This window comes from Rhineura floridana, chromosome 11 (genome assembly GCF_030035675.1).
Source record: "Rhineura floridana isolate rRhiFlo1 chromosome 11, rRhiFlo1.hap2, whole genome shotgun sequence".
Classification (NCBI taxonomy): Eukaryota; Metazoa; Chordata; class Lepidosauria; order Squamata; family Rhineuridae; genus Rhineura; species Rhineura floridana.
The window spans coordinates 3,806,601-3,829,283 of record NC_084490.1 but is presented as its reverse complement, the minus strand read 5'-3'; the positions used below and the strand labels follow the sequence as shown (position 1 = coordinate 3,829,283).

At 48.9% G+C, this 22,683-nt stretch overlaps 3 protein-coding genes across 4 annotated transcripts; 1 reads left to right on the top strand and 2 right to left on the bottom strand.

Moving 5' to 3' along the window:
* Window positions 1-787: 787 nt before the first annotated feature.
* On the bottom strand, window positions 788-4,255 carry LOC133366114 (cytochrome b5 domain-containing protein 1). 2 transcript variants are annotated; one of them, XM_061588855.1, is made up of 4 exons: window positions 4,017-4,255; window positions 2,879-2,955; window positions 1,507-1,725; window positions 788-1,282 (listed from the first exon to the last, which is right to left on the bottom strand). In XM_061588855.1, the coding sequence occupies exons 1-4, from the start codon at window positions 4,141-4,143 to the stop codon at window positions 1,052-1,054; spliced, it is 654 nt and encodes a 217-aa protein (XP_061444839.1). In that variant the 5' UTR covers window positions 4,144-4,255; the 3' UTR covers window positions 788-1,051. The 2 variants fall into 2 exon arrangements, with proteins under 2 accessions (XP_061444839.1, XP_061444841.1); XM_061588857.1 differs by lacking the exon at window positions 4,017-4,255 and adding an exon at window positions 3,490-3,863.
* On the top strand, window positions 4,253-15,174 carry NAA38 (N-alpha-acetyltransferase 38, NatC auxiliary subunit). Its single transcript, XM_061588859.1, has 3 exons — window positions 4,253-4,485; window positions 9,141-9,324; window positions 9,871-15,174. Exons 1-3 carry the CDS (start codon window positions 4,393-4,395, stop codon window positions 9,981-9,983), a joined length of 390 nt encoding a protein of 129 aa, XP_061444843.1. The 5' UTR covers window positions 4,253-4,392; the 3' UTR covers window positions 9,984-15,174.
* TMEM88 (transmembrane protein 88) lies at window positions 15,084-22,223 on the bottom strand. The gene is made up of 2 exons (XM_061588858.1): window positions 21,893-22,223; window positions 15,084-16,730 (listed from the first exon to the last, which is right to left on the bottom strand). Exons 1-2 carry the CDS (start codon window positions 22,163-22,165, stop codon window positions 16,464-16,466), a joined length of 540 nt encoding a protein of 179 aa, XP_061444842.1. The 5' UTR covers window positions 22,166-22,223; the 3' UTR covers window positions 15,084-16,463.
* Between the last annotated feature and the right edge of the window lie 460 nt (window positions 22,224-22,683).

The window sequence follows — 22,683 nt, the reverse complement described above, 5'->3', positions numbered from 1 at the left end:
TGACTCAGTATAAGGCAGCTTCTTACATTCTGTGCAAAAGGTTTTTGGTGGAGTAATGGCGAGGAGGAGACTTCTTCCACAGTTCACTCTCCTCGTAGGGTTCTTTCATCAGTATCCCAGGGGTGTCTGAGTGAACAACACCTAGCAGCCTTAACAATTCTTAAATATGAACTGTAGGGGAATGCTGCCCCAACTCCCAAATAGGTCTGAGGAATTCTTCATGCTGATCAACTTAAGAAACGTCCTCTATGCCAGGAGCAGCAAACCTCTGGCCCTCCACCTGTTGCTGAACTACAACTCCCATCAGCCCCAGCAAGCATGGCCAATGACCAGGGATGATAGGAGCTGTAGCTCAGGCAGAGAGCCAAAGCTTTTCCACACCGCCTTTGTCCACCTGCCAATACCTCCTCCCAATTCTTGCCAAGGGCAAGCACAGAATTGACCTGCTTCCACATCACACCTTGTGGCAGAACATTTGAGAATCACAGCTGATAAGAGGAAGGGAGAATATGGTATAAGAGGGAGGACCAGAGCAGGCCTAAGTGAGAGAGTAGGCAGGTTAGCAGAATAAAACAGAACTCTCTCCCAGAGTTTTCTCCTTCGTGTTTAGTTTCCACGCAAACTGGGCTTTTAGCATAGTGGCACCAGTGCTTTAGAACACTGTTCCTATTGAAATCAGACGCATCTACAATTGTGATATTTTGTCACCTGCTGAAAATACTTTTTGCTTTGCCAAGCGTTTTTACAGAATTAATTCAGTCATGTTCTGTGTTTTATTATTTTAGAATTTTATCATGTTTAATTACTTTATTGTACGTGGCTCTGAATAGTGGTATATAAATAAATTTTATGGATGAGTATGTATATAAAAATACACACACACACACACACACACACAGAAACATATATATGAATGAGTTAGTGGGTTATAAATATTCTTATATGTAAATAATAAACTTGATTAGGAGCTGGGGGGGGGGACATGGTTGGGGATGGGTCCAGTTCCTCCTCTCGTCACACAACTGTTCCCTACTTCCCACTTTGGGGTTACCTAGAGCTCAGTGAGGTCATCGTTGAAGTAGAGCAGTATGGCTGGCGTGAAGGAATCCGCGTCCATGTAGAGATTGTAGAATTCCTCATCTTCGTCCGGAATGTGGTTCTGCTGAAGGTTCTTGTCCATGTCAAGGTTGATGCCTTCATATTTCCATGTGTAGCTGGCCGCGTGGGCATTGTAGGGCAAATACCGCCGCAGGATCTCCCACAAGGACTCCTCTGCACACACCTGTGAAGAACTCCATGTTATATCCAGAGGTGGCTTTACAGGAGGGTGGAATGCATCTCAAAACCAAGCCATCCCCTTCAGCCTCCACATCCTGGGGAGGGAGACAAGTCAGCCTTGATTGACTTCCACAACACTTTTCATCAAAGTGTTAGGAAGCAAAGAGAATCATTTCTTAAGATCTTTTATTTTTAATCTTATCAGTGTGAGGGTTGGACAGGACTCACCTCAAGGGTATGCTCCTGAGAGGTCAGAGTGTTGATGATCCGTATGCGCCTGGTTTTGGCAGACAAGATTCCCACCTCATAGCTGCTATCTTTCCACCAGGGTTTACCAAAGTCATTGGCCCAGTCTGAACGAGGCAGAGGAGGTGGAATGTGCACAAAGCGACCTTGCGGGGTGTAGTACTTGAGACAGCCGGTTAGAGGGTCAATGTGTGTCTGTATCTGAATGAATGAATAAAAGACCCTGATTTCCATTCACAGTTAAAAGGGGAGAGGCTTCCAATCATAAAATCTTTTAGAATGCAGGTGGTTCCAGAATTTATATCACATAAACACCTGGGAAAACTGATATATCTTAAGCTGGCAGCAAAAGGAAAGTATAGCATGCACCCATGTTACCATCTAATGCATCATTCCTGGCTGCAGAAGATTTAGAAGCAAGCACGTCTTCTAAAGATCTGAAGAAGTGGGCAGGTTGATACATGGAGATAACAGGGTTCATCATGCATGACACACTGAATACATTCCTACCAATGGGATTCCAAAACACATTATTTTGGAATCTGGAAATTATTGCTCCTCTTTATTTGGCCCTTTTTAAAGACCTTCTGTGAAGTCTTTCAAGTGTTCTGTTGAGAGCGTTGACTCAAGGAAATTGCCAACAAACCAGTAAGGAGTACTTGGAGATAGGTGACAGCAACTTCTGAGTGAGGATGGTGGAATAAAACGCACAAAAGAAAAGATGTAACAAATCACATTTGTGACTTAAGACAGGAATGAGCTCACAAGGAATTGTGACAGATGTACCTAGAGCACTGTTAAATTGTGGAATGAGCCTATCTGGGCACAAGTTTCTTGCTTATTGTGGGTGGTATTCCATGCTAGTCTTACTCAGAAGACAGCCATTAAACTGGATGGACATGACTAATCCAAGTAGGACTTAACTGAATACAACTTTCAGCATCCGATTCCTGTCCACCTTTCCTTCACATAGTGCAGCCTCTGCCAACCTGGTGCCCCCCAGATGTTTTAGACTACAACTCCCATCAGCAAAGGCTGTGATAATGCAGCAGTGCACATCTGTACATGTAGACAACCAGGAGGAGGACACTGAGCAGCCTTTGCAAGCACAGAAATTTCTTGAAGCAATGACAATTTAGAGGAGCGGGGGTGGGTAGGCAGGGAGAGACAGGAACTCAGAAGGATCAGTTGGAGACTTGGGAAGATAAATTATCAGGCTACAGTCCCAAACACATGTCTAGGGAGAAAAGCATCAACAAAGTACAACAAAACAAAAGGATTTTCGACGAGTCTTCCACTCAGCCCAGATAGCTGTCCCAAGTTGCCCTCAGTGCCTGGAGCTGCAGGTACTCACGTCTTTGGTTTTGAGATTGAACCAGTGGCTAATATCTTTTCCTGCTGCTTCTAGGATAGGCTTCAGCAAGAGATCACCTGGTCAGGCAGAAAATAGATATGGGTATGTGTGAAGCTGCCCCTACTTGAGTCAGGCCACTGCTCTTTCTAACCCAATATTGTCTACTCTGACTGGTAGCCTTTCTCCAAAGTCTCAGATACAGAAGAGTCTTCCTCGTCACCTCCTACCTTAGGGACAGGGGGGCTTTTTCAGCATGAGGAGCGCACTCCCTTGTGGGCAATCCTCTCGGGGCCACATGGCAGCGATGGGCAGGGCCAGAGGCAAAAGTGAGTGGAGCCATGAACATAAGTTTCACCTTTCTGCAGCAGGCTAGCGTCTTACATGCATTCACGCACACCTTTCTATCCTTCATGAAGGGAAGCAGTGTTCATGCACATGTTCTGGCCAGGCAAAAACACTCAGAATATGAAGAGTGGCTGGTAAGGGTGTGTGGCCTGGAGAGAATTGTGAGGGCCAGAGAGAGAGGGATGGAGGGCTGCATTCCACCCCCAGACCTGAGGTTTCCCACCCCTATACTACCCGACCCCTTAAAAAAATAATAATCTGGAGACCTTCTCCGTGCAAAGCATGTGCTTTCATCACCAGGCTGTTTTCCAAATTACAAAAATAAGGCAAATTTGGCTTGTTGGTGGACGAATGAGTGACGAGTTACGAATAATGGGGTGCAAGGTTTGCAAAGGTGGTGCAGCGGGGGTGGGGGATCCAGTCATAAGAGAAACAGAAGGAAGAGCCCTGCTGGACCCAGACAAAAAGGCCCATCTAGTCAAGTATCCCCTTTCCAACAGGGGCGAAAGCGGATTCCACCGGGAAGGGAACAGCCCCTCCCTCGAAGCTTGTCCTCAGAGTCTTGCACTGAGAGGTAGACTGCCACTGAATACGGAGGCTCTCTTTACTTATCACGGCCAACAGATAATGAATATGTAATCCCTAAAGCAGCAATTAGGCGCACACCCCACCCCACCCCACCCCACCTGGGGCGGCAAGCTAGTCCACAGGCTACTGCGGGACCACTAAAGGGAAGGAAGGGAAAAGATGAGGGGGTCCCACAGGAAGGGGTGTGGCGGGGCGCGTGCATTACCCTTGTTGGCCTCAGCCAGGGGGCTAAGGTCATAGACCCGCCCCAGGTAAGAGACCCATAGGTCCCAGGGCCGGTTGTGCACCGACACCTCCTGCGGGGTATAGAAGCGAGGCCGGAAGGTGTCCATAACCACGAGCAGGCGCTGGCGCCGGCCGCGCTGCCATGGCAACCTCCCCGCGCCAAGCCCGCAGCGCCTGACGGGAAACGTAGTCTGGGCAAAAGAGGCGGACGAGACGGGGCGGAGCCGAGGATGCGGGGGACCAACCAAACCTCGCGGGAGCGAGACGGAGTTTGCGCGGAGGCTGCTGGGAGCCGGGAAGGTCGAGTGGCCTTCTGGGAATTGTAGTGCCGTGGTCCTCTGCCGGCGTTGAGTGAGATGGCGGCCCGTGCCGTTGTGGAACCGTTGCAGCAGCACCAGCACCAGCAGAGAGGGGAGGAGAATGGCTGCGGAAACAGCCCTAGTCCTGGGGTAAGGGGGACGGACCCTCAAATGAGAAGGTGGCGGAGGAAAAGTGGGGCTGCTTTGGGGAGGGGCCAGAAGGATCTCGGGGAGGGGGCGTAACCACCTGGGATGGGAAACGAGGAAGATGGGAGTAATTGGGAGGGACGGAGGGAGGGGGGGAGAAGACCCCCCATGGGGTGCTTGGACCCCAGATTAGAACAGAAGGGCCCGAGGTGGGGGTCGGGGGGCAGAGAGGCAGTTTTACATGGTGGGAGTCGGATAGCTACCCCCAAATGCCCCCCCCGCCGCCTCCAAGCACTTCCACCCATATTTATGTCGCCTGTGTTGAAACCTGGATTGTAGGCTTCTCGGGGCAGGAACCTGCTCTCCTCTTGTGACACCTATAGGCATGTGGATGGCCCTGCAGCAGCAGAAGCACTACCTGTCACTGGGAGGCTGCGAGGGGCTGAAAAGATTCCAGGTTTTTTGGGGGGGAAGTAGAGGCGGTGGGGTGATGCAGAAAGCTTGACTTAGAAAGGTTTGAAGACTCTTAAATTGTGAGGTGGGGATTAGCTGCCTGCTTTCTTAATTTGTGATCATCCCCAAACCCCCAGGAGGACTAGAACTTGTCATGGTGTCCTTGGAGTTCCAACAAGGGACCTCATCAAAGACTCCTGAGGAAGTTTAGCAGTCATGGACTAAGAGGAGAGGGCCTCTTGTGGAACAGGAACTGGCTAGGAAATAGGAAGCGGAGAGTAGGAATAAATGGACAGTCCTCCCAGCAGAGGGCTGTAGAAAGTGGAGTCCTCCAAAGATCAGTATTGGGACCTGTGCTCTTTCACTTGTTCATAAACCGTCTAAAGTTAGGGGTGAGCAGTGAGGTGGCCAAGTTTGCTGATGATACTAAATTGTTCAGGGTGGTTGAAACAAAAAAGGGATTCGAAGAGTTCCAAAAAGTCCTCTCCAAACAGAGTGAATGGACCATAAGAACATAAGAACATAAGAAGAGCCTGCTGGATCAGGCCAGTGGCCCATCTAGTCCAGCATCCTGTTCTCACAGTGGCCAACCAGGTGCCTGGGGGAAGCCCGCAAGCAGGACCCGAGTGCAAGAACACTCTCCCCTCCTGAGGCTTCCGGCAACTGGTTTTCAGAAGCATGCTGCCTCTGACTAGGGTGGCAGAGCACAGCCATCATGGCTAGTAGCCATTGATAGCCCTGTCCTCCATGAATTTGTCTAATCTTCTTTTAAAGCCATCCAAGCTGGTGGCCATTACTGCGTCTTGGGGGAGCAAATTCCATAGTTTAACTATGCGCTGAGTAAAGAAGTACTTCCTTTTGTCTGTCCTGAATCTTCCACCATTCAGCTTCTTTGAATGTCCACGAGTTCTAGTATTATGAGAGAGGGAGAAGAACTTTTCTCTATCCACTTTCTCAATGCCATGCATAATTTTATACACTTCTATCATGTCTCCTCTGACCCGCCTTTTCTCTAAACTAAAAAGCCCCAAATGCTGCAACCTTTCCTCGTAAGGGAGTCGCTCCATCCCCTTGATCATTCTGGTTGCCCTCTTCTGAACCTTTTCCAACTCTATAATATCCTTTTTGAGATGAGGCGACCAGAACTGTACACAGTATTCCAAATGCGGCCGCACCATAGATTTATACAATGGCATGATGATATCGGCTGTTTTATTTTCAATACCTTTCCTAATTATCGCTAGCATGGAATTTGCCTTTTTCACAGCTGCCGCACACTGGGTCGACATTTTCATCGTGCTGTCCACTACAACCCCGAGGTCTCTCTCCTGGTCGGTCACCGCCAGTTCAGACCCCATGAGCGTATATGTGAAATTCAGATTTTTTGCTCCAATATGCATAATTTTACACTTATTTATATTGAATTGCATTTGCCATTTTTCTGCCCATTCACTCAGTTTGGAGAGGTCTTTTTGGAGCTCTTCGCAATCCCTTTTTGTTTTAACAACCCTGAACAATTTAGTGTCATCAGCAAACTTGGCCACTTCACTGCTCACTCCTAATTCTAGGTCATTAATGAACAAGTTGAAAAGTACAGGTCCCAATACCGATCCTTGAGGGACTCCACTTTCTACAGCCCTCCATTGGGAGAACTGTCCGTTTATTCCTACTCTCTGCTTTCTGCTTCTTAACCAATTTCTTATCCACAAGAGGACCTCTCCTCTTATTCCATGACTGCTAAGCTTCCTCAGAAGCCTTTGGTGAGGTACCTTGTCAAACGCTTTTTGAAAGTCTAAGTACACTATGTCCACTGGATCACCTCTATCTATATGCTTGTTGACACTCTCAAAGAATTCTAATAGGTTACTGAGACAGGACTTTCCCTTGCAGAAGCCATGCTGGCTCTGCTTCAGCAAGGCTTGTTCTTCTATGTGCTTAGTTAATCTAGCTTTAATAATACTTTCTACCAGTTTTCCAGGGACAGAAGTTAAGCTAACTGGCCTGTAATTTCCGGGATCCCCTCTGGATCCCTTTTTGAAGATTGGCGTTACATTTGCCACTTTCCAGTCCTCAGGCACGGAGGAGGACCCAAGGGACAAGTTACATATTTTAGTTAGCAGATCAGCAATTTCACATAAAATGGCAAATGAAATTCAATATAAACAAGTGTAAAGTTACACATATTGGAGCAAAAGTTTTAATTTCACATATACTCTCATGGGGTCTGAATTGGCAGTGACTGACCAGGAACGAGACCTTGTGGTCTTAGTGGATAGCTCGGTGAAGATGTCAACCCAGCGTGTGGCGGCTGTGAAAAAGGCAAATTCCATGCTAGGGGTCATTAGAAAAGGTATTGGAAATAAAACTGCCGATATCGTAATGCCACTATACAAATCTATGGTGTGATCCCACTTGGAGTACTGTGCACAGTTCTGGTCGTCCCCCCCCCCAAAAAAAAAAAAGATGGAAGAGGTTCAGAAGAAGGCATCCAAAATTATCATGGTGTGGGCAACTCCCTTGTGAGGAAAAGGCTTATTTGAGTTTAGAGAAAATGCAAGTAAGAGGAGACATGATAGAGCTGTATAAAATGCATGGTGTGGAGAAAACAGACAGAAGTTTTTCTCCCTCTCTCATGACACTAGAACTTTGGGCCATCCAGTGAAGCTGAATGTTGGAAGATTCAGGACAGACACAAGAAAAGACTTTCACCCAGCGCAGAGTTATTTATTTATTGTACTTATATACCGCCCCATAGCCGAAGCTCTCTGGACAGTTTACAATAACTAAAAACATTAAAACAAATATACAAATTTTAAAACACATCTTTTTAAAACAATTTAAAACAATATAAAACACATGCTAAAATACCTGGGAGAAGAGGAAAGTCTTGACCTAGCGCCGAAAAGATAACAGTGCTGGCGCCAGGCACACCTCATCAGGGAGATCATTCCATAATTTGGGGGCCACCACTGAGAAGGCCCTCTCCCTTGTTGCCATCCTCCCAGCTTCCCTCGGAGTAGGGCCTTGGATGTTGAGCGTAGTGTACGGGTTAAACTAGGGGATTCATTCCCAGAGGAGGCAGTGATGGCCACAAATTTGGAGGGCTTTAAAAGAGGATTAGACAAATTCATGCAGGATAACGGCATCAGAAGCTACTAGGCTCTGCTCTGCCTCCACCGTTGGAGGCAGGACGCCTCTGAATCCCAGTTGCTGGAAGCTGCAGGGGAAGAGAGAACATCACTGTGCTCAGGTCTTGCTTGTGGGCGTCTCATGATGGGCATCTGGTTGGGCACTGTGAGAACAAGATGCTGGTCTAGATGAGCCATTGGCCTGAATGTAAATGGTAGAAGGCAGATGGGCAGTAAGGGGAGGAGTCACTGGATAACTGGATGTGGACAGCCTTTGTTGGTGTGAACGGTTCCCCCATCAAGTGCATACACAGCACCTTCATTTCCCAGAGCAGTTAATCTAGAACCACCTCCTTTTTGCATTATTTCCTGTCATATATAGCTTATAAATCATTTATGGTCAGATTTGGGGGAGAGCGCACCTTTTTACTATAATTAATCTTGAGTGAGCACTGAAAGAAGCCTATAAAACATGCTGTGGCTGGGGAGGACAACTAATCTGTGTTAGGTGATTTTGTGAGCTGAGAGCACGAAGGAATTGTCTACATCAGTCGTGTGGATTCGCTAGGCAGAGGGTGACAGAGCAGATTACGGCTGTACAGAAATTTCTGTGAGCCTGTGTTTTGTAGGCTGGCAGTACATGAAATAAGCCAATGGTGCGTTGTAGTTGGAAAATAGTGAAGAAGATGTGTAGTTCATGAAATGTATTCACATGTTCCTCCCACTCCACTCATCTGAGTTATCCTTCTGTAAAATTATAAAAGTAATAACCCACCACACTGTACTTATAATGAAAGGGTAACGGTTTCAGGAAGTGTAAAAGTCCTATGTAAATTATTTCTAATATGGGTCACCAGACAATCGATCCCTGAAACGGTGCTGAGAGAGTTTCCCAAGCATCACCTATACGCAACCAAATTGGTGGTCACCCACCATGAGGACTAGAGGCTTGGTCTCTCTTTGGAAAGTGAAAAACAGGAGGTGGGGAGAGATACTCCAACACATTGCTTCATCTGAAACGAGATGGAAAGACCCCCTCTGGCCCATTTAGACTAACTCTCTGGATGTGTCTGCCAGGACTCGTGTGAGGAACAGGCCAACACGCCGTACCTGCATGCCCGCCGCAAGCTAGAGAACCTCCTCAATAAGAGCATGCGCATCCATATGACGGACGGGCGGACCCTCGTGGGCTGCTTCTTGTGCACAGATCGAGATTGCAACGTGATCCTTGGCTCTGCCCAAGAGTACCTCAAACCCACTGGTCAGTGCTCTCCCCGGGATGGTCTGCCCTTACTGTACCACTTGCACTTGGCTTAGATGCATTTCTTTGCCGTGTAATGTTTTCTATGTATTTTGGGGTATCTGTAAACTGACGTGGATGTAAAAAAATAACTACAATCACTATTGTAAACAGTGATTAAGTAACAATAATGAATAATTATTTAGGCACCGGGAGAGAGGGTTGAGGGCTGCCAGGTCTCTGGACTTTTCTGGCGAGACGAAAGAATCGAGGGAGTGCTTTGGGGGTTCCCTGAAGAGGAGAGGGGGAGTGTGACTGGGGAACAGAGAGGGCCTGTCTTCACTGGAGGGGGCACTTAGGGACTATGTGTTAGGACAGCCTTCGCCATCCTGGTGCCTCCGGCAATGTTTTGGACTACCACTCCAATCAGCTCCAGCCAGCACAGTGGTGCTGGCTGGGGCTGATGGGAGTGGTAGTCCAAAACATCTGGGGAGCACCAGGTTGGCAAAGGCTGGAGTAAGAGAAGACAGGATTCCTTCTCACCCTTTCCTTTCCTTTGGTCTGCAGACTCCTTCTCAGCCGGGGAGCCCCGAGTCTTGGGCCTGGCGATGGTTCCAGGGCATCACATTGTCTCCATTGAGGTTGAGCTGGAGAGTCTGGCCTCCTTGCATTACCTCTGATGCAGCACTAGAGGGCAGCATCTTCCCAACGGTTGGCTAAAAGGGGGAAAACAGTAAAAAGGACTCGTGCCCTTTGCGGGCAAGAATAGGTTTCCCCTGCTTTCTGGACTAGACTCTGGTTTTGGCCAAGGACATTGAGGAATGGAAGCTTTCCTGCACAGCTGGACTGAAGTGGTGCACGCATTGGAAAGTAGGATGCCCCCATGTCCAGGGCTTGGGAAGTGACGGACTTCTAGAAGTGTTTTTTTTTTTTGTCGGATGTTTGTTAAATCTGGAAAAATCCCATTACTGTTGTTCTGAGTTGTTTGTGGTTTAGTTTTGGTTTGCTTTTATGAGCAGCACAGGAACGACTGTTTTGGCCTTGCCAGGATCACCAATGAGTGGAGGCTTTAAGTCCCCCTCCCCCCCCTGCAGTCAAGATTGCTGTTCCTGTGCTGTGAGAGGAGATGACTGAGGAGGGCAGCACCCTCTTTCTCTGGCGACAGCAGTCGCTGCAGGCCCCTGAGCTGCTTTGGGAAGCAGGAGGGCTCACACTGCAGCTCAGCAAGCAGCGAGGCGTGGGCTGCGGCCTTACACTGAATCGGACCATTGCCATTCACCTAGCTGAGTACTGTCTGCACTGACTGTCGGCGGCTCTCCAGGGTTTCAGACAGAGGATGTTCCCAGTCCTACCTGGAGATGCCACTGGAGATTGAACCTGGGACCTTCTGTGGGCAAAGCAGGTGCTTGTACCACTGACCTATGATGTCCTTCCCCCATGGATAGGCAGTGGTGCTTGAATGATGGAGACCTCCCTTTCCTCACTCACCTGGGCCCTGCATCTTCCTCTCCCATTCCCTGGTCTATTAAAAGGAAGAAACCTGTGGCCCTCCAGATGACACGTTACAGTTCCCATCATCCCTGATTGATGGCTGAAATGGGTGGGATTTGGAGTCCCAGCATCTGGAGGGCACCAGGTTCCCCATTATTGCTTTACAACTTCTCCAGATCTGCTCCTCACTAGACCCCAGATGCATCTCTGAAGGGCACTAAATATTCCAGAAACTGAGTCCGCCTTAATTCTCCCTTCCCAGTGTTCTTCAACCTTGAGTCCCCAGATGTTTCATAGATTATCTTCTTTACATTTCATAGGATAGTAGAGTTGGATGGGGCCTACAAGGCCATCAAGTCCAACCCCCTGCTCAGTGCAGGAATCCAAATCAAAGCATTCCCGACAGATGGCTGTCCAGCTGCCTCTTGGAGGCCTCCAGTGTTGGAGAGCCCACTACCTCTCTAGGTCATTGGTTCCATTGTCGTATGGCTCTGACAGTTAGGAAGTTTTTCCTGATGTCCAGTCGAAATCTGGCTTCCTGCAACTTGAGCCCATTATTCCATGTCCTGCACTCTGGGACGATCGAGAAGAGATCCCAGCCCTCCTCTATGTGACAACCTTTCATGTACTTGAAGAGTGCTATCCTATCTCCCCTCAGTCTTCTCTTCTCCAGGCTAAACATGCCCAGTTCTTTCAGTCTCTCCTCATAGGGCTTTGTTTCCAGTCCCCTGATCATCCTTGTTGCCCTCCTCTGAACCCATTCCAGTTTGTCTGCATCCTTCTTGAAGTGCAGAGACCAGAACTGGACACAGTACTCAAGATGAGGCCTAACCAGTGCTGAATAGAGGGGAACTAGTACTTCACGCGATTTGGAAACTATACTTCTGTTAATGCAGCCCAATATAGCATTTGCCTTTTTTGCAGCCACATCACACTGTTGGCTCATATTCAGCTTGTGATCAATGACAATTCCAAGATCCTTCTCACATGTCGTACTGCTGAGCCAAGTATCCCCCATCTTATAACTGTGCATTTGGTTTCTTTTTCCTAAGTGTAGAACTTTGCACTTATCCCTGTTGAATTTCATTCTGTTGTTTTCAGCCCAATGCTCCAGCCCATCAAGGTCCCTTTGAATTTTGTTTCTGTCTTCCATATTATTAGCTGTGCCCCCCACTCCCATGATCCCTGACCATTGGCCATGCTGTCTGGGGATGATGGGAGTTGCAGTCCACCAGCATCTGGGGACCCAAGGTTGAAGATGTAGGAAATACCCATCACATATTTTCAGCCCTCGCTGAGAACTATTAAGAGCTCCAGTGAAGATTTAGCAACAGCCACCAGATAGTAAGCTGTGTGTCTGCAGCTGATTTGATCCCCCACTGTTCCTTTAAAAGCAAAAGGACAGAGCCAGCAAGTGTAGTGAATAGCAGCGGTAAAGCACACCAAAAGATGCCAAGTATAATCTTAAAACCTCAAAGAAGTGCCTGTCAAAGGTTCATTTCAGCCATTATAAGTTCATTTTCAAGAGGGCTGTAGAAGGATAGTCAGACTCAGGACCTATGCCTATTCTTTTGGATTTTCTAAAACGCATGCCTACCCCTTGAACAAGAAAAACTGCATTTTGTAATCTGTATGGATTATTTGCAGAATTATGCCTTTGTTAGTTACATGGAGTGGGAGAGAGGGGAAGAGAGCCAGGGAGACAAAGCACAGAAGCCCCCGGCCCTTGGCAGCATGACTCGTCCTTCCTCCAGCTTCTAAAGGTTCACTATGTCATTTTCCCCATATGCTTTCAAACCATGAGGGCTAGAAACGGCCTGCTACAGAACCAGTGGGTGGAATCTAGCAGCCAAAGAATGCGTTCTTCAAGGGGCTGGGGGAGAGCTGCAGAATTCACACAGCCCTGCTGACAATCTGGGTATTAAATTTACTATCTGGGCCCAGAAACATGCAAGGCGCCATCTTGACTGCAATGACTAACATTTTTACGCAGAGAGTCTTTGCCAAGACGTTCCTGGGAAGAACAGGATTTACTTCCCATCTGACCTGTGTGGCTGTTCCATCAGCGGCGGAACAGTGCAGGAAATGGTATCTATAGATAGACGGGGGCCTGTCTTCTTTGGCTCCTCTTTGCCCCCACATTACAATGGGGAGCTTGTATGAGCCAACAACCGTATTATCTTATCCAAGGTTCCTTCCTCCCCAGAATGTGGAGTTTCCATCTAAACTGCTTGGCGCCCAGGGCTGACTCAGTTCTTCCTTATCCTGTTTGGAACAGGATATTCCCCTCTCCAGCCCAGCAGCAAGAGTGATAACCTTTCTGCAGGTTGTCTGTGTCCCTGTGTGCCTTTGCTAGCTGTGCAACAGGCTGAAATTCAGCCAGTGCAACTTTCCCTCTCGCTGCATCTCCATGCCAAGAAAAACTTCACTGGTTGAATTTCTCTCTTCTAGGACAGATGCAAAGGGCAATGGGAAGAAGGTGTCGGCTCTCTTCTGAATCAAGATTAGGCAAACTGGCTTCTCTTAGGGGCGTGTATGTGTCTCCCTGTAGCTGCTACAACACAGCCTTTTTAACGAGCAAACTCTTTTTATAGTCGTTATTTCTCAAAGGTAAGCTCCAGTTCTAACCCTTTCACAGAGAAGTTGGAAGAGAACATTTGCCCCAAAGGGATCTCTGACACAGATCAGCTCAGTTGCACCCAGATCACCAACACTCAGAGCCCACTACCCAATCCTCAACTCCAAGGAATGGATGCTAGCAGCTTAAAATGGGTGTGAATAGGAGAGCCCATGATCCCAAGCCTTGTTCTGTAAGGCAGGGAGATGTGGAGGTTGCTGGATTCCCAACTCCCATCCTCCCTTGGCCCTGGTGGCTGGGGCTAATGCGAGTTAGAGTTCTAACAACCTCTGGAGTGCCAGAGATTCCCCATGGGTGAACAGAGTAGCAGGCAGGCCTGGTTGTCCAGATGGAAAGGCAGACCCGGCTGCTATCTGCTAGCAGTAGTGGAGGAAAGGTTGGGTAGGCTTCAGGGTGGCTGGATCTGCCCTGGAGGGTGGTGTGTGTGTGTGTGTGTGTGTTTCGCTAGAACTCCAAGGCCCACCAAAGCCAGGTGCGAAATGGTGGCTTGTGAGGGAACCCATGCCCTACCGTCCCCAACGAGCCATAACTGAGAGAGGGTGACAGAGGCTCATTGGGGATGGTAGCTGGCTGATATATCAGACATTTGACTTAACCTGAGAGGCTCATATTATAGAGGATTTAAAACATCTATTGACCAGTTCCAGACCAATAGACTGGGCAGGACACATACTTGCATATTATGTTGCGTGGGTTGTCTTCACAACAATTAAGACCCCAAAGGAGCCTAGTAATATGCAGCCAATAATTATTCATATTGTCCACTGAAGAACACCTGGTCAAGGCTGAAACGTGTTTGGTTAATGGTATAATTTAGTTGTTTTAAATTATGTTTAACGGAGCTAGTTATTAAATGTACATTAAAATTATATTAATTATTATAATAAATTATATTAATCATTTCAATAACTCAAGCTAGTATCCCATGTAGCCCAGTTTTAAATTTTGTTAGAGACTTCATCTAAGATCGTAGTGTGCATTGTTCTTTTTGCAAAGTCCTCACAATAGGACTCCTTTGTGAAGTTGGCACATTCAAATACTTTAGAGAGTGAGAGGTCGTGTTTGTAGTCTGGAACGCCTGGAAGCACCAGGCTGGCAAAGGCCGCACTGGGATAATGTGGATAGTCAAGCACAGAGTTACATCTGAGTGATTGCAGATCTGCTGTTCTAACACACAGGTCAGTTGTGGCCACAATGTGTTTCAAGGGTAGTCAGAGCAGGCCTCTTCCTGCACCGTCCTAACCTTTGTGGGGAAATTGCCTTGTCAAGGATGTGCCTTTCCAAATGAAAAAGGGCTTGTGTAACCAGTTCCTCTTTCCCAGCAAGTGACATCCTGCCTTTAATTCCCCCCTCTCAAAAAGCAAGCACAGATTTAACCACCATGGAAGTTCTGTTGCAAACAAGATTCCTACTTAAATTCTGTATATCAGTTTGCCGAAATTGGGTTGAATTTAATGGGGATCTGACCATATCTTGAGCTTTTTCAGAACAAGGCAAGCACAAGGGCCTTTCGCTCATTTTCTACAAGGTGATCTCTCTTTTCCCCCCTCACCATGAATTTGTCCCCCAGTGCCCACCATAACTCAACAGCAAGAGAAGTTAGACTCCTACCCCTTCAGATACTACTAATGAGAAAGCAACCACTCAAAGATTTGTAACAAAGCTGTAGTGTGCATATTGATGGAAATGTACAAATTAATTTCATCAGAATAATTTTTACCTGCAATAAATGTGTCAACTGAACAGGAGCTTTGGATGTTTATATCTAACTTTGCAAGAACTCAAGGATGGCTCTGTGTGTGTGTGAGAGAGAGAGAGAGGGATAGGGCAGAAGCAAACCCCTCACCTTTTCTAGAGCTCAAGTCCTGCTACTGCTGCAAAAATCTACAGGGACATTCCAAGCTTCCGTTTTTCCTCATTTGGCCAACCTCGGAAATCCAAAGACAAATAAATGTGTCCTAGCAGCGGTGAGTTCCACAGGTAAACTACTTGCTAAGGCTGACCTAACCCTTTCCTGCCTTTCTCTTTATGGCAAAGTGGGCAAACCAGCAAGTATTCCTTTCATACAAATTCAGGGCTTAATTTATTTTTAAACAAAGTTTTTGGAGAGTGCTTATGGAGATCTTTGCCCTCTTTTAGGTAGCTATGTACTGCCTTCTATTTTCAACAGCCCCAGTTTGTGTGAACTAAAGGATGGTTAAGTGAGACCCCCCCACCCAAAAAAATACACATACACCCACATGAGCCAGTTAAGCCCTGAACACACCAGCAAATATGACTCCTTTACCTCCAGTTTGGATTAATTGTTAAATTTCCCTCCTCCCCCCACATACATTGTATTAGCCCTCATCCAGCAACTGGAGATCATCATACTGTACTGCAAAATCTCTGAGCCTGTTGTAGGGATTGCAGGCCTGCCCATTTTGATACTGGGAGTCAAAATGTGTCCGCAAACCAGGCAGACGAGAGGCTGCATCTCTCTCTCTCTCTCTCTCTCTCTCTCTCTCTCGTCTCCTCGTGAGCCAGACAACAGTTCTTCCGGTCATTTTGTTCCCTAGCAGAGGAGTTCATGATCTTTGGAAGCAAGGCGGGAGAGTGGCTTCTGTGCTCAGCTCCTGCTTGCATAAGGGGGCATCTGGCTGGCAACATGGAGAACAGGAGGCTGGACTAGATGGGGCCCCTTTGGCCTGATGCAGCTGCTGCTGCAGGGCTCTGCTGATGCTCTCGCGAAGCCTGTCCACCGGAGTTGTTGCTGAAATTGGTCGTCTTGTTTCTTCTCTCCTGTGACTTGATGCTCCCGGGCTCTGCTGGGACTTTGTGGGTCTCCTTTTGCAGCCATAGTGCAACTCCCCTGCTCAGCGAGAGTCTGATGCACTGTTGCACATCTCACTGCCGTGAAGCATCACCCTTTTTGCTGGGTTGGGGAAGCAAGTTCCTTAAAGCTTGCACGTTTGGCTTCTGCAGCTGATGTCTTTGGTTATTTCTGTGCCCTCCCCACCCCCCCTAGTCCCAAACGGTCTCCGCTCCTTCCTCAAACCCAGACTTTCTCCACCGTGTCAAGATCCCGGCTGCAGCAGCACCCCGAGCTGTGATAACGGGTGGCCGGCAGGTTCTTGTAGACGGCTTTGCTGTAGGGGACGAGGCAGTAGCCCAGCTGGAGGCGGCGGGCCAGGCGGCAGTAGGCAGCCAGCGCCAAGACCAGCAGGGGCACCATGAGAGTGAACCCCACCACCAGGAGCGCAACAGAAGCCGCGTCGGGCAAGTGGGCGGTGCAGTAGTGCGCCTGAGCATGCAGGAACTGCAGAGAGAGAGAGAGAAAGCACAGGGTGTGTGTCAGAGGCCTCCCTTGTACAGGGGGCAGGCAAGGGCCATTGCACCTGGCAGATCTCCTGCTTTGCATGCAGGAGGTCCCAGGATCAATCCCCAACAGCATCTCCAGCTAGGGCTGGGAATTGTTCCCTGCTTGAAAACCTGGAGAGCTGCTGCCAGTCAGTGCAAACAATACTGAGCTCGTTGGGCCAACAGCAGCTTCCTGCTTTCACACCCAGGTGCAGAGCAGCATAGGCTGTCACCAGGTGAAGGCAGCACATTCAAGCCCAGCCTTCAGAACAAGGGGCATTGCTAAAGGGAGTTTTTGAGGAGCCTCAGAATCATAAGAACATAAGAAGAGCCTGCTCGATCAGGCCAGTGGCCCATCTAGTCCAGCATCCTGTTCTCACAGTGGCCAACCAGGTGCCTGGGGGAAGCCCGCAAGCAGGACCCGAGTGCAAGAACACTCTCCCCTCCTGAGGCTTCCGGCAACTGGTTTTCAGAAGCATGCTGCCTCTGACTAGGGTGGCACAGCACAGCCATCATGGCTAGTAGCCATTGATAGCCCTGTCCTCCATGAATTTGTCTAATCTTCTTTTAAAGCCATCCAAGCTGGTGGCCATTACTGCATCTTGTGGGAGCAAATTCCATAGTTTAACTATGCACTGAGTAAAGAAGTACTTCCTTTTGCCTGTCCTGAATCTTCCAACATTCAGCTTCTTTGAATGTCCACGAGTTCTAGTATTATGAGAGAGGGAGAAGAACTTTTCTCTATCCACTTTCTCAATGCCAATGCATAATTTTATACACTTCTATCATGTCTCCTCTGTTTGCCTTTCCGTCTTCCCCTACTCCCATTTGAAGCAGGCAATGGCAACTCTCCCAGCACATGAGCGCACACACACGCCCCTTGCCAGGAGGGTGGTCAGGTGATTTTTTTTTTAAGGGATGGTGCTGCTGTACCTTTAATTGTTGTGCAGAAGCGGGAATTTCAGCACGTGTACCTTGTCACGCAAGCATAAAATCCCAGGGTTCAAACATCCACCCAGCTGTGAAGTGTACTGGGTGACCTTGGGCCAGTCACTGCCTCTCAGCCTCAGAGGGAGGCACTGGTAAACCCCCTCTGAATACCCCTTACCGTGAAAACCCTATTCATACGGTCGCCATAAGTCAGAATCACTTGAAGGCAGTCCATTTCCATTTTCTACACTACAATTAAAAGTGCAGGAGCCCTGCCCTCTTTTTCACCTGGCCCCCCTCTTTGCCAGCCAACAGCTAGCCGCTTCCTTCAGCAGCAAAGGGGAGGGGGAAGTTGCCTCTTCTCACCCCTTCCCCCATCCGTGGAAGACATATAAAAGACATCGCAAAATCAAGATAACTTATATCAGGAGGTAGGCGTTGCAAAAAAAAGCTGTGAAGAAATGAATCCCAGTGACAGAAATATTATCATGGACCAGTGGCCCGTGAGCTTCATCCAGGCGGTCCGCAGTGTGTCTGTGGGTTTGTGCCTGAAGACCAGAGATGGCCCATCCGTCCTATTAAATAGTCACATTGATTTTTAAATGCATTTTGATTGCCTCTTTTATTCCTTATATTGTATTACAATTTAAATTCCATAGCATCCATAAAATAGATAAAAGAAGCAATACAAAAAACAATTGCTACAAAAGGCAGAAAAATCATTAACCGCCAAGACCCTCAGCAATTTCCAAGTGGTCCGTGGGGCAGGGGAATAATTGGGAATGTCTGTCCTAGACCACTGCCTCCCTCCTTGTGTCTCCTCTCTTATGTATAGACACACACACACGTCTGACACTGTCGCACCTACTCGCTGTCATCCTGTCTGACCCACTTTCCTCACCCCTTAAGAAGGATCCCCCAGTACTGGCTTTCCCCAGACGGAAGCTAAGAAGAGCCCTGAAACAGCAGCAGAATCAGGCTGCCGGCGGCCCCTCTAGTCCAGCATCCTGTTCTCTGAGCAGCTGACCAGATGCCCCCAAGGGGAACCCTAAAAGAGGGTGCAGAGGGAATAGGGGAGTTGCCTCCTTTATGAAAAATCCCCCCCCCTGACTCCAGGAAGAAGCTGCAGGGTTGGCGAGTAGAGCCCCCCCCCTCCCGGCACGCCCATGCCTGGAATGTGCATTTTGGCCCCACAAGGTTCTCATGGCACTGCCCTCAGCATCTGGTTTTTGTCACTGTGGACAGGGAGTAGAGTCTGGAGGAGCCAGACACTGCTGCCGTCCCTGCTCCCCCGATTCTCTCCACCCTCCCTATTGGCCACTCTCGTTTTAGGAGAATGTGCAGAACACCCTCAGCCACCACGAAGGGTACTGGCAGTGCGGCTACATCTGCTCTGCTGATTCTCTGACTGAGCTACCTGTGGGGTCCAGGCAGTGCACCCGAGCACTTCGCTGTTGCATGGCCTACGCAGGCAGCAAAACGAGGTGGTCGAGTCCTGAGGCAGTAGAGGCTGGCCTGCACCACTGAGGGCTGCAAGTTGGGATCGGATCTGTAAAAGCTTTTAAAAAAAAAAAAACCCTCCTTGCAAGAAGAAAGCTAGCTAAACATGGAGAGGCCCATTGAGACTCCTGTTTCCCCTTGATGGGCTAGCTGTTTTTAATAGCAGGGAGTTGCAGCTTAGTTTCTTCCCCCATTCACGGCCACCCCCTGATGAAGGAACGTTTAAAATGGCAGCCCATCCCCTCGCAAACTGGAGTGGCGCAGTCCCACTCGGCCCCCTCCGGATTCTACCACTGTATCTTGCTGAATGTGATAGTCCAGACCTGGGTTGCGGGTGAGTGTGTGAATGGGGTCTCAGTTACAAAGTGGTGTGTCGGGGGGGGGGGCTAAGCCTATGCCCTCTGCGGTGGTGAGAATGAGGTGCTTCCTGCAGCCTTTCTTCAATGGACACGCGTGAACCAGTGCAGCTCCCCTCCACCCATCCACTCACACCTTGAGGCTGCTGCTAGCCACCTGACTTGGGGCAGAGCCAACCCTACTGTTAGACAGGGTGAGGTGAACTGTTAGGTTTTTTTTAAAAAAATATGACTGTATTTTTGCCCTCAAGGAGAAGTCCTTGTGGGATTTTCTGCCAAAGACAGTTTTGGGAACACCTATGCACCTTGAGTTGGGGGGGGAGAGAGGAAGGAGGATCTGTTCCACCTCAGGTGGAAACCTGGCTTGGGCCAAGGGGCCAATTCTGCAGGCCCCTTGCAAAAAGAGATCCTGCAACGCAGGGCTGGGCATAAGCTGATGCACATGGCACTTTCAAGAGCCAGGAAATGGGACATCCCCCCCACACACACACACACGCTCCCGGAGCTCACCACAAGAGGCTTAATCCAAAAGCATTCCACAGCAGCCCCCTCCCCAAATTCTCCCTTAGGGAAGACCACCCCAGAGCAGCCAGGCCAACCAATCCTGGGATGGGGAGGTGGGTGAAGAAGAGTGTGTAGAGTGTGTATGTGTGTGTGGTTGCTGTGTGTATAAAGGGAAGATGCTGGCAAGAGGCTTATACCTTTAGTTGAAAATAAGTCGAAAGACATCCATTGTGGTTGGTCAGGCTTGCCCTTAAGCAGTTAAAACATGAGCCAGGTGGGCCTCATTAAGGTCCGGCAGCATGGCGCAAGGCAGAGGCAGAGGCAGAGAGGGCTTTTTTGTTCACCCATGGCCAACTGCAGATCGCCGCTGCCTAAGCTGGGCAAAGAGTGCAGGCTGCCTCTGGCACCGCTGCTTTGAGAAATTACATCCTGAACTCAGGCTCAGAAGGCAAACAGACCGCCTGGTGCAACAGGGTAGCTTGTCCACACACCCCTGTTGCTGCTGCTCCTCTCAACCAAAGCAAATCAAAACGCTAAAGAGAAGAAAAACATTGGTGCAAGAGGGAAACCCTCCTCCCTAAAAGATTGGTTCCTAAATGAGTTCAGCCACTTTGGCCCACGCAGTTTCCCACTCAATGGAGGAGTGGAGCAGAGGTGCTTGTGTATGTACTCCTTCCTCATTGTGTGACCTTCAGAAAGTCACCTCTCTCTCTCTCTAAGCCTCAGTCTTCCCCATCTATAAAATGGGCCTTTTATAGAAGGCCTTCACAGCAACACACAATCAAGAGTGGAAACTATTCACAGGTATTAATGAGTGGGGTGGGTGGGAAAAGACGTTACTTGGTCATGACACAAGCTTAACAACAAAAGTCCAGGGTGAGGCGGGGAAAAGAGATTAAGTGCTGGACCATAATGGGGAGAGAAGCTAGGGTGCAAAGCCAGCTCGGGAAGCAGATAATGGTTGGTGCCCTCCAGAACTCACTTGACGCCATCAGCCCCAGCCAGCAAGGCCAATCGTCGGGGATGATGGGAGTTCAACAGCATGAAAAGGAGCTACTGGTACCGCCTAACTGATATAAACATTAGTGGGAGTGGGGGTGTTAAAAAAAGAAAAACCGTTCTTAGCCTGGCAAAGGAGGTGCAAATCCAATTTAATGTTAGCACAATTTGTACTGCAACTGGGAAGGGGGGGAAGGGAGAAGGAAGGAGAATTGTGAATTTGGTAAACCCACATTGGCGGTGCAAGAGTGTTACTTTTTCCGTTCGAGGTCACATCAAGAGCTTTTGCCAGGAATTCTTTTCACAAGCTCAGGACTTGAAAACATGTGGAAATTAAGCTCCTAACTTTCAGAAACTTTTAAATGAAATTAAAAACAAACAGGTGCTGGGTTGGTTTAAGATTGCATCACTACTGGGTCTGGTTGGGGGTTTTCAGGGTGTGCAAGAGGACCTCTGAGCCTGTGCAGAGTGCTCATCTTTTTTTACATGCTCCAGGGCCAGGCTTGCACACTGAAAATAGGTTCTGGGCTGAGCTATGTCTCAAAGTGAGTCCTGAGAATTACATCTCAACGCCCCCTCCGCTTTAATCCCAATCCTGGCAAAAGTCTGTGCTTCCAATACACAACTGCATTTTCCCATACACACAAAAGCATCAAAAGGGCATGCTATCATTTTGAAGAGTATCAAGGGATGTATGCATAGGTGAATCCTCATTTCCAACCCACAACACCCACCCCTAGTTCTGACAGTGCCCCCCATCCTGTGTTGCAGATGTTGCCAAGGATGGTGTGGGACGGGGGGGAGGGGGGTTCAAAGTATGAGGTCCACCTACCTTGGAGTGGCAGAGGAATCCAAACCCCAGCAGGACCCCCACTGGGAGCAAGATGACCCCAAAGACGACCCCCACCAAGAGAAGGTTGAGGCCCCCAACCAGCAGATTCTGGATGGTCACCAGAACTGCACAGGCCCAGCAATCCAGGGACCCCCGTAGCTCCAAATCCCCCTCCCCAGCATAGGGAGGGGGTGGTAGTGGGGAGACCCCCAGCCCACTCTCCCGTTCCAGAGACCCAGACATGGCTTTCTGGGAGCGAGTGTCCAAGCCCATCTCAAGACTCCAGACCCCTCCCTGCAAGTTCCCGAACTCTCCCTCCAACGGAGACTCCTGCCTTACGCCTCTGCTTGGCTCAACAATTTATCACATCCTTTATAGGCTTCCCCCCCCCATCTCCACCCCCTCCAGCTGCTGGGCCAGCCTCCATCTCTCCTGGATAATCTAGGAATGCAGCCTGCACACACACACACACACCCCAGTTACCGGCAGCTTCCTCCCCCACCCCCCAGGACCTCCCAAACTTGTCCATCCAAGGGATGCTTTGCTTGTTGCACCGTTCCCAGAGGGGAGGGGGAAGGGTCTTCCCTGGGCTGAAATTCCTAGGATGTTTCTCTTTAGAGATTCATCCAGCTCCTTACGCTTCCCCTTCGTGGTACAGGCCTGCCAAGTCCCAGTCAAATCGTAAACACAGAGAGGCCGCAGAGATGGCCGTACCATGGGATTGGGGCAGGCGGCTGCTTTGGGGTGCCAAAAAAAAGGCAGATGAGGCAGTGTGGAGGGATGTTCTCCTG

Coding starts and splice junctions, on each gene's coding strand:
- LOC133366114 (XM_061588855.1), bottom strand. CDS start 4,143: ATGGACACCTTCCGGCCTCGCTTCTATACCCCGCAGGAGGTGTCGGTG. Junction 2,956..4,016: donor CCTGGCTGAGGCCAACAAGG/GTAATGCACGCG, acceptor CTGCCTGACCAG/GTGATCTCTTGCTGAAGCCT. Junction 1,726..2,878: donor TCAATCTCAAAACCAAAGAC/GTGAGTACCTGC, acceptor TCATTCATTCAG/ATACAGACACACATTGACCC.
- NAA38 (XM_061588859.1), top strand. CDS start 4,393: ATGGCGGCCCGTGCCGTTGTGGAACCGTTGCAGCAGCACCAGCACCAG. Junction 4,486..9,140: donor GAAACAGCCCTAGTCCTGGG/GTAAGGGGGACG, acceptor TGTGTCTGCCAG/GACTCGTGTGAGGAACAGGC. Junction 9,325..9,870: donor AGAGTACCTCAAACCCACTG/GTCAGTGCTCTC, acceptor TTTGGTCTGCAG/ACTCCTTCTCAGCCGGGGAG.
- TMEM88 (XM_061588858.1), bottom strand. CDS start 22,165: ATGGGCTTGGACACTCGCTCCCAGAAAGCCATGTCTGGGTCTCTGGAA. Junction 16,731..21,892: donor GATTCCTCTGCCACTCCAAG/GTAGGTGGACCT, acceptor CTCTCTCTGCAG/TTCCTGCATGCTCAGGCGCA.